At 41.0% G+C, this 11,073-nt stretch overlaps 1 protein-coding gene across 1 annotated transcript; it reads left to right on the top strand.

The window, feature by feature from the left end:
• The first annotated feature begins 8,912 nt into the window (after positions 1–8,912).
• On the top strand, positions 8,913–9,521 carry LOC107523099 (keratin-associated protein 21-1-like). The gene has a single exon (XM_016192743.2). The coding sequence runs from the start codon at positions 8,966–8,968 to the stop codon at positions 9,212–9,214; it is 249 nt and encodes an 82-aa protein (XP_016048229.1). The 5' UTR covers positions 8,913–8,965; the 3' UTR covers positions 9,215–9,521.
• Positions 9,522–11,073: the final 1,552 nt, after the last annotated feature.

The raw sequence follows: 11,073 nt of genomic DNA, 5'->3' as shown, positions 1-11,073 counted from the left end.
GCTTCACTGCCTCTGAAGCAACTCTCCTGCAGGTGGGGAGCTGGGGTTCCAACCGGGATCCTTATGCCGGTCCTTGTGCTTTGCGCCACCTGCGCTTAACCCACTGCACTACAGCCCGACTCCCCAGAGTTCTTTTTTTAAATAAGACTAATCTTTGTTGTTTTTGTTTGTTTTTCCCTATAAGATGTTTTCCTTAAGATTGGATTGATGTAGGCTGGGGAGACATCATACTGGTTTTACAAAAGACTTTAAATCTTTAGAACTACCTTAAGCCAGTGCAGACAGTGCTCTGACCTCTCTCACTTTCTCTCTGTATCTCTTCTATTAAAATAAAGTATAAAAAATGGAATTCAGTTGATGTCAATGAAGTCAACTTTAGGATCATGTTTAAAGATACATTAAACTTCTGTTTATGAGTGGGATCATCCCATATTTGTCTTTATCTTTCTGACTTAGCTCACTTAACATAATTCTTCTAGCTCCATCCAAGATGGGTCAGAGAAGGTGGGTTCCTTGTTCTTAATAGCTGCATAGTATTCCATTGTGTATATATACCATAGCTTTCTCAGCCACTCATCTTTTGTTGGGCACCTGAGTTTCTTCCAGGTTTTAGCTATTACGAATTGTGCTGCTATGAACATAGGCTTATACATATCTTTTTGGTTGAGTGTTATAGAGTCCTTGGAGCATATCCCTAGGAAAGGAATTACTGGGTCATATGGAAGGTCCACGTAAACAGAAAGAAGAACAGAGAGGGAAACTCAAAGCAGGATTTGACTGAATTTGGAGTAGGGCACCAAAGTAAAAACCCTGGGTTGAGGGTGAGGGTGGATGTTCAACTTCACAGGGAGGTGGGGGGTGTTGGGGTTAGAATGGGACTCAGGCTTTTGGTGGTGGGAATGGAGTTTATGTACACTCCTATTAATTTGTAGTCATATAAATCACTATTTAATTAATATGAGAAGGGAAAAATTGATGAATGTCTCAAACTTTTTAAGGCACAGACCATAGGCTGAGTCTTTGATATGTTGACTCTTAAAAGCTTAGACCAGGGAGAACAGAAGCAACCAGTGGCACAGCTATATACAAATAATATCAGAGGATATAAATTATGGTGATGCTGTGTATGATACAGCAAATCCAAACAAAGGGATTTTTCAAAGTTAACCCAATGGCCAAATAATGTGATTATAGCAATAATTATCTATTGCCTTCTTAAACCTTAAGAGAGCAGGAACCTCCCACTTATATATAGAGCCTATATTTCCCCAGTCCTGGAACCTCTAGAGTAGGACTCACTTTCCTGCATGCTTCTCTCAATTCATACCAAATGATATCACATCTGCTGATACCAACCTAATCAATGCAACGAGTACCCCCTCATTATGCTTCACTTCAGACTGTGTCCAGAGACGTCAGAGTCAGGCATGGAATGTCAACCTTTCAGCATCATTACTTGGGTAAGACCTTTCCCTTCATAGGATTCTCTAGTTCCATTCCAAGTGACTCACTTCCTAACAAAGTCCCAAAACCTAGATATAGACCAGGACTCATGAGATAGGGCATATGTTCACATGTATCCATGAATTAGGGCAAAATATATACCTGAAAGCAAAAGTACATAATAGTCTACAGTGAATCAGTATGAAGTTCATAATGAAATAGTGTCTGCTTAGACTTAGCTACCCTCCTCTGAGGTAAAGAACAAACACCTCATCACAGACCCCTGTAAGTGCCAACCCGGCTTTGACCTAGCATGTTATGATTGGGCCCTCCTCAATTGCTATCGAACAGGCCATGGCCGGTGCGACGCTATGTTCCATCGCTGGGGAGCCAGAGATGACCCGAACTGCCCCTGCGGCTACAGACAGACTATGACCCACATAGTCAACGACTGCCACCTCTCCAGATTCAAAGGAGGTCTCGAAACTTTACATCAGGCTCAACCTGACGCTGTTGACTGGTTACGGAAGAAGGGCAAATGCTAGAAGAAGAAGAAGCTACCCCTCCTTACCTATTTCCTATTATAATTACCTCACTCATTCCCAAGGTATCCTTATCAAAGCAAGGACTGCAAAAGCTTAATAAGGGCAAGAGACTAGCATACTTTAATGATGACTTTTTAGTCACTATCAGGCCACCCCATAAGCTGGGCCCCTATTTGGGGAGTCCTGAGATTCCCAAACAGACATGATAGGCCTAGACCTCAAATAAATCCCTCTCTCCATTGTTACCGGTCATCTCTATTAGGAACAACAAAACAGACCCCTTTGTGGGACCCCATAGGACGTTGCCCTCAACTTGGATCAACAATGGTAGAGAGTGTTCCATCCTTTGAAGGGAGGCTGGATAATATACTCTATGCTACACCTGAGGAAGATGGGTCTTGATATTGGGGAAGCTTGTAACATTCCTACTGATGACCTAGAATGTGAGCTCAGATCTACAGGGATGCAGAGGTCACATAGGCTCCTAAGCTGAATATGGGCCCCAGATAACATCAAATCGGTGGGGTTTACAGTCAACAATATTTATACACCTTCCCCATATTTGGGAGCTACTCTCTTCCCTGATGTAGCCTTCTGGTCCTTTTTCCAGCCATGACATCATCTCCTCAGACAATAACTAGGATCCACCTGCATATCAAATTTAAGGCTCAGGGGAAAAAAAAACTAGTATAGTCATGGCTCCTTTGGAATATAACTAAAATATGCCTAATAGCTATCTATAAAAAGGAAACCCTCCAACTCTTCATCTGCACTATTCCAGCCTGTAGGTTCATGATTAGTCAACAACTTTCTTTGCTTTATATGTTAACTCTTTTTCAGCCACCAGAGTTCAGATGCTACCATGATGCCAACCAGACTTCCCTGGACAATCCCAACAATGTTTCTTGGAGCTCTGGATTCCCCCAAACCCCTCCCACTAGGGAGAGAGAGAGAGAGAGAGAGAGAGAGAGAGAGAGGCTAGGAGTTTGTATCAACCTGTCACACCCATGTTCAGCGAGGAAGAAATTACAGAAGCCAGACCTTCCACCTTCTGCATCCCACAATAACTTTGGGTCCATATTCCCAGAGTGTTGAAGAACAGGAAAACTATCAAGGGAGGGTATGGAATATGAAGTTCTGGTGGTGGGAACTGTGTGGAGTTGTACTCCTCTTATGGTTTTGTCAGTGTTTCCTTTTTATAAATAAAAAAAGAAAAAAAAAGATTTAAAAAAAAGTCACCTTAAAAAAATATAAAGATACATTAAACATCAGCGACAGCACATGAACAGAGATATTCCAGCATAACTGAAGAATGGTAGAATCACTTCATTGTGGATAGGGGATATAACACTGAGGTTATGCAAAGAAACTTATATGCCTGAGGCTCTGAAGTTTCAGGTTCAGTTCTCTGCTCTACCATCAGCTCGAGCTAAGTAGTGCTCTGATAAAAAAATCATAGTAATAAAATAAAACAAGTTCTCTAGAAGAACTATGAAGTGACTATGCAGACAGTGTTTCCCATTTACCAAACTGCAAGCAAACATCGGAAATACTGACTGGCATTCAGATTTGCAGATTCTCCCTCCATAAGCATTACTAGCTAGCTCTCTGATGCCTTCTCTTGGTGACTCACTACTGCTTTGGAGATTCCTGGAAGTATGTGGCTATATCCCAGCTCATAGCTTTCTCTATGAGAGTTTCTCAAAGTGCATGTGGCTGTGCTCTTGCCTATGTTTGTGGCTACTGTTGTCTAGGTGGCTTTTATGCTACTAGAGAAGATTCTAGTTCTTGAGGCCGGCGGTGGTACACCTGGTTGAGTGCACATGTTACACTGTGCAAGGACCTCGTTTGGACCTCCCCGTCTCCACCTGCATAGGGAAAGCTTTGTAAGCTGTGAAGCAGTATTGCGGTTGTGTCTCCGTCTCTCTCCCTATTACCCCCTTCCCTCTTGATTTCTAGATGTCTGTATTCAATAAATAAAGATAATTTTAAAAGATTCTTTTTCTTTTTTTGGTGATTCCTTTTTTCCAAGCTCAGTAGAAATTTACTAAAGGTTAATTCATAGGATTGTTGTTGCCATGAGAATGTATTTCTCCATTTCCCCAAATGAAAATTTATTAATGTAAGATGATACTTAATCAAGTTCTCAAAACATATAGTTCTGAAAGTAAAATTCTGCATTGGGCTGATAAGTTTAGTCTTTCCGAATCTCAAAAAAACAGTCATAGCATCTTTTGTGTCTGCCTGTAAATATGCTGCCAGCTGACATGCTTTATAAATACAGTAAAAGGTCATCCTCAGAGTATTGACCTTGAAAATATGCATGATGTCATGCCCAGTGCCATAATGTTGACACTGTGTTTTCAGTAACAAATTGCTATACAAAAAGGGCATAAAAAGGCCACTAAGAGAGTCATTTATTTTCTGAGCAATTTTGCTTCTTCATCAGAAAAGTTTTTAATGAAAGCACATGTGTGTATAGGAACACAGCCTCCTAGTAAACTGCAAAGTTTCTACATTAAATTCGGAAAAAACAACAACATTTCAATACAAGTAAATATAAATATTTTTAAAGCAATTATGGGATAAGAATTTAAAGCTATCATTTGTGAAAAATGAGATGAAAGGGATAATATTAATGAGTGTGGTTGGTTGGTATTCCAAAACAGTGAATGGGCATGAAGCAAGAAAAGCAAAAAAAAAAAAAAAATTGAATTTTACAAAGAGGCTGATGCTCTCAGAATTTAGGCATACATCCATAGCCAAATATCTTGCAGTTTATAGGTGCCGTAACCATGTATTGACATGCATTTGACTTGATTCCTTCAACTCTTTTTATTGGAGTTTTTTTTTTTTTTTATTGAGTGTGAGTTATATGTCAGAAACTGTACTCCAAATTATGATGTAATCAGGGATACACAGAAAACAGGTCCTTTCTGTTTTTAGGGATCAGTATACAGAGCTCTGAATGGAATGGTGTTCAAGATAATACTGTGGCCAAGTGGTGGCATACCCAATTGCATACACGCATCACCATACACAAGGACTAGGATAAAGCCCTTGGTCCCCACCGATGTGTCTGTGGAGGGAGAGAAGGGTTCCCAAGTGGTGCAGCAGGTTTGCAGGTCTCTCTCTCTCCATCCCCCCCCCTCTCTCTATATATATATATATCCCTATCCTTTTTTTTTTGCCTCCGGGGTAATTGCTGGGACTCAGTGTCTGCACCACAACTCCACTGCTTCTGGAGGCTACCTTTTTCCTTTTGTTACCCTTGTTGTTTTATCATTCTTGTATTTATTATTATTGTTGTTATTGATGTAGTTGTTGTTGGCTAGGACAGAGAGAAATGGAGAGAGGAGGGGATGACAGAGAGAGAGACACCTGAAGACCTGCTTCACCCCCCGTGAAGCAACCCCCCTGCAGGTGGGGAGCTGGGTGCTCAAACCGGGATCCTTTCCTCAGTCCTTACACCTTGCGTCATGTGTGGTCAACCCACTATGCTACCGCCAGACCCCCACCCACTCACCCTCGCCTCTCAACTTCTCTCCCTTCTAGCACATAAAATGATAATGATGGTTTCTTCCAGTGAGGGGGGGGGGTCTTGATTCAAACTTGGATGGTGTCAATAGCAAAGCAGGACACCATCTTCCCTTGTATATTAAGATAAATGTCACTGCCATTATCAGGTTCAAGTGTCAATTTGCATGTGTCTTTTTTATTTTCAGAATTATCATCATTAAGTTGGGTCTGAACATAAAAATATATTTATACTTTTAAACTGGACAGGGTTGCCCACTATCACTGTTACTATTCAACATAGTGTTTGAAGTTCTTGCCATAGCTATTGGCAAGATAAAGGAATTGCAGACATTATGATAGTAAACACTGAAAAACCTAAAGGATCCAACAGGAGGTTCTTGGAAATTATCAGGCAGTATAGTAAGGTATCAGTCTACAAAATTAATATTAAAAAATGGTGGAATTCCTTTATACAGACACTAACTCTGAAGAAGTAGAAATCCAGAAATCAGCCCCATTTATAATAGCCATCAAAATAATAAAATATCTAGGAATAAACCTAACAAAGTAAGTGAAAAATGTGTATAATAAAAAAATACGAGTTACTATTGAAGGAAATAGAAAAAATATACAAGGGATTAGAAAGACCTTCCAGGAGCCCAATGGATGCCACCACGCAGGAGCCCGATGCCACCACACAAGAGCCCGATGCCACCACGCAGGAGCCCAATGCCAGCATGCAGGCCAGCCCACAGGAGCCGGCTCTCCACCTCGTGGCACAGGGCACTGGATGTGTGATCCCTCCATGCTGCTCGGCCACTGCGAGCAGGGCAGCAGACATGACAGGGCCATGGGGCAGGGCCGAGGCGGCCTATCATGGCCGCCACCCCTGGGCACCTAGGCCCACGCCTTCTACAAGGGTGGCCTGCCCGCCCTCTTGCTATGAATTCTGGGATGATCCCGGACCTCCCGGACCCCCGGGCTCCTTGCCAAAACTGGACATCCTGGCAGAGATCCTCAGCTCCGGTCTGAAGGCAGACAAGCTGGAGTACACAGAGATTTGTACAGAGATTGCAACCTGCAATTCCTAGAAGTGAAGCTGCCCAAGAGACCACCACTGGACAATGCACCCCCCCAACAACTAAGACAGTACAGATTTAAATTTGTGTTTAAAATGACATGTCTTCGTAACAAAGGTTTCTCTCCTTGTGTATGTTTAAAGTTTGGTAAACAGTAACTTTAAGGCTAAATTCTTACTAGTCAAAGTTAAATGAAAAAGGTTTTCAACATAATTCTCATAAAGATAAAATTAACTTACATTTAAAGTCTGAGGTAAAAATTAGTTAATCAATATATTTTAACTAAGTTGGTCTAAACAAAAGGTTAAATAGACTTGTTGATGTGTAAAACTCTCCATTACCTTCTCTATTAGAAATGGTAGATCACACAATGGCTATGCTAATTATTCTCATGCCTGAGGTTTCCTTTCCTGTGCACAACTAGGGTGTGACTCCATCTTGAATGGGTGTAACAAAAGGTTAAAAAGACGTTGTTGATATGTAAAAGTCTCAAATTCCTTCTCTATTAGAACATTAGATTGTGCTGTGGATATGCTAATAACAAGTTTTGTTTCATAGTAAGTAAATTGAAGCCAGCTGCTTTTGGGACTCTAGGTCATTCCCCACCCCCATACAAATGTCCGTCAAGACAAGTACGCCCCCCAGAGGCAAGAAATTTTTTTAAGCTGATAAAGTTTAGCCCACAGAGGCAAAACAGGCCCCCTCAGGCCTTCCCTTGGCAGCACACTGGTTCTTGTTACTTGCTTACATGTTTCTCCATGTTTGTGCCAGTTTCCTTTTTATAAAAATGCCTGTATGATAGAGGTTTCTGTTCACCCCACACCCTTGATACTGTAGTCATTTAGTTAAAAAGAAAAGGGGGAATTGTTGTATGCTTTACATTGGGTTGTTCTAGATCTTCCCACCAAGAGAATTAGATCAGTCCTGTTAGTTTCACGGGCTTGCTTGGCCCCGCCCCTAGGAACCCCGAGAGGGTTCCTGAGCTCCAGAGTAAGAGAGAGTGCTTGCGCCGCCGCAAAGAGACAGCAGAGTTCTGTTTGGTGATTAGTTTGTCTTAGTTTATGAATCGTTGTTCCTGAATAAAGAAATACAGCTTCCCTGCCCAGCCGTATATCTCTGGTCGTCTCTGTTACCCACCCGTGAAGCTAGCCCGGCCAGCTAGAGCCTCTGAATTTTAACAACACATGTTCATGGACTAGATAAATGAACATCATCACAATGAATATTTTACCAAGAGCCATATACAAATTCAATGCAATACCCATCAAAATCCCACCATTTTTTTTTTGAAGATAATAGAACAAAAGTTGTAAATGTTTATCTGGAACCAGAAATTACTCAGAGTCACCAAAGTAATTTTGAGGAAAATAACAAAACAAAACAAAACACAGGACTAGGGATATTACAATTCCAGTTCTCAAACTATGTTACAGAACCACTATAATAAGAATCCAAACAAATGACCGCACCCCAAAAAGGGAAAAAGATATGAAAGAATCTTTACCAAGTAAGAGAACTAAAAGGCCAACAGACAGATGAAAAAAATGCTCCCAGTCACTGATTGTCAGAGAAACACAAATAAAGACAACAATGGCATACCACATCACCCCTGTGAGAATGTCGTACTAAATGTTATACTAAACTTTATACTTTTACTATTCATATATATATATATGTTAGTTAATGAAGTTTACCTTGCTTAGATATATCAGTTGATTAACTACTAGTTTCTTAGGATTTGAGGGACTTGGATAAGAGAATTTGTGAAAATATATATTCTAGGTGGTTAAAGCCTGGGATAGTGCAATGATTCAGGAAGGAAATGGGGCTGGGGAGGTATTCTAGTGGAAGTGCATAGGACTTGCATGCAAGATGCCCCAGACTCTATCCCTGGCACAAACTGTAGACAGAGCTGAGCAGTGCTCTGGTCAGAAACAAAGTGAAGTGAAATCAAACAAAAACACCATACAGAAGTCAGACAGGATTATTATTATTTTTTATCTCCTATGAGCAGAGAGACATATTAGAAAAGAGAAGAAAATAAAAGGTCACATTCCTGCAGAATCTTGTCACAGCAGGTGTATATTGAATGGTAGGTGCTACTGTTTTCTTCTGAGTACACGGTTCTGTCAGGAAAATTCTTTGGCAAAGAAAATGATAAGGATGCTCCTCAAATACAACTGGAGATTCCAAAAACCCATCGTAAGCAGACCTTGCCGGCTGCACAACATAACTCCTTAAATATTTGTTGGCTAAGTCAGGGATTAATGGTATGCCCTGCCAATTACTAGTGGTATATAAAGGTCTAAGAGCAGACAGACAGGAGACACACTTCAGGAACATCCTCTCGACCAACCTGAATTTTCTCCCCTTCACAACATGTGTTGCAACTACTACGGCAACTCCTGTGGCTATGGCTATGGCTACGGCTGTGGATTTGGCCCATATTATGGCTCCAGATATGGAACTGGCTATGGTTGTGGCTATGGCTTAGGCTATGGCTGTGGACTTGGCTCCCATTATGGCTGGGGCTGTGGTACGGGATATGGCTGTGGATCTGGCTCTGGCTCTGGCTACTGTGGCTACAGGCCATTTTACTATAGAAGGTGCTATTCTTCTTGCTGCTAGAACATCATTCTCCAAGGCATCTTTGCCATTGTCTAAAGATAATGCTGATGTAAAAATTTGTACCTCACTGTTTCTATATCCAGGAGATATAGAAACTTTTTTTTTTAAGAATGACATCACTATGGGCAGAGACTCCATAAATCATCTCTTTTCCTAATATTAGCTGTTATGTTATATATATATATATATATATATATATATATATATATATATCTTATTGTCTGTTACAGCCATGTTGATGACTTTAATATGCTACATTTAAAGGATTTGTTTATTCTCAATAAAATGCTTCCTTGGCTCTAAGAAATCTTTGTGTAAATCTTTGTGAAAACTTTGGCCTTCAGAAATGTCTGTGTAAAGCTTTTGTGAAAATCTGTGTAAAACACTCTTTTTGGAAGTGTTATAACCTCTCTTGAAAACAGGATTAGTGGGGTCAAGTAGCAGTGCACCCAATTAAGCATACACATTACCATGAGCAAGTACCGGGTTTCAGGCCTTCTGTCCCCATCCAGAGGGGTAAATTTCACAAGTGGTGAAGCAGTGCTATAAGTAACTGTCTCTCTCTCTCTTTCTTTCCTTTTCTATCCCCTCTTTTCTTCTTTGTCGGGCTGTGCTGCAGAGAAAAGAGAGAGGAGATCCAGAGCAAATGGGTACACAAATCTTTATTATTGGACCAGGAGGGGGTGGCTCAGGCCACGTGGAGTCAGCCGAAAATGGCCGTCCTGATACCTCACCACCAGGGGGAGAGAGAGAGAGAGCGAGAGGGCTGGCGCCAAGGAGGGGGGGAAGTGGGAGGGCTTTTATTGGGCAACAACCAGGGGTGAAGTGTTGGGACAGGATTGGTTGAAAAGGGCACTGTGAGAATATATAGGAAGTGGTAAAACCTGGGGGCATAGACTGCATCTGAATAATTCCTCAACATCACTTCTCAATTTCTCTCTGTTTCTATCAAAAGAAGAATGGGGACAATGGTTATAAAAATGACCACGGGAGCAATGGATTCCTGCTACTGGCATGGAGCTCCGGTGATAACTTTGGTGGCAAAACACGCATAAATAAATAATAAAGAGAAAGAAAGAAAACAAAATAAAACCAGGTTAGCCAGAGTAGCCTTGGATTTTTCCTTGATACAGTGCAAACCTATCATCTGACAGCCACCTGCTTTGCATTTCCCACATGCTGAAGCATTCTTAAATCAAACACAAAGGATCTGGGCTGACAGTCTAGTGGTAGAACTCAAGACCTGTATGCACCATGACCTTTGACATTGTTTATGCCAGGGCTAAGCTGTGCTCTAGTATTTATTTATTTAGTTATTTATATTTTGCCTCCAAGGTTATTGCCCTATTACCCAGCATATTTCCTAAGGAACCAAACATACCTATCCCTAAAGATTTGTGCATACCTATGTACATAGCAGCACAATTTGTAAAAGCCAAAACCTAGAAGCAACCTAGGTGCCCAACAACAGAGGAGCAAGGGTAATCCTACCATACTCTTACAAATTGGGGAAGGACCTAATTATCACGGCTCTCTGAAAGTCTGATTATTCTTTCATTATGTTCTTTGTCAGTCTGATAAAAGGCAAGATGCCACTTATTAGGCATATGTAAGATACATTTATATATCCAGAGAAGGTTATTTTTTTCCACAAACTCTGAACACATCTTTAAAATGTAAAATGTTTTGACTCTCCTTGTCAAAAGAATATTTGAGAAGTGTAGCTTGAGGGCATTAAGATAAGATATGATAATTGTATTTAGATAGTGTTGTATGCTTTACATTGGGTTGTTCTAGCTCTCCCCCGCCAAGAAAATTGGATCAGTCCTGCTAATTTTGTGGGCCCGCTTGGCCCCGCC

Source organism: Erinaceus europaeus, chromosome 9 (genome assembly GCF_950295315.1).
Source record: "Erinaceus europaeus chromosome 9, mEriEur2.1, whole genome shotgun sequence".
Lineage (NCBI taxonomy): Eukaryota > Metazoa > Chordata > Mammalia > Eulipotyphla > Erinaceidae > Erinaceus > Erinaceus europaeus.
Note: the sequence above shows the minus strand (reverse complement) of the source record. Positions and strands in the feature narration are given on the sequence as shown.

Excerpts from the sequence above, each read along its gene's own strand:
- LOC107523099 (XM_016192743.2), top strand. The coding sequence starts at position 8,966 with ATGTGTTGCAACTACTACGGCAACTCCTGTGGCTATGGCTATGGCTAC.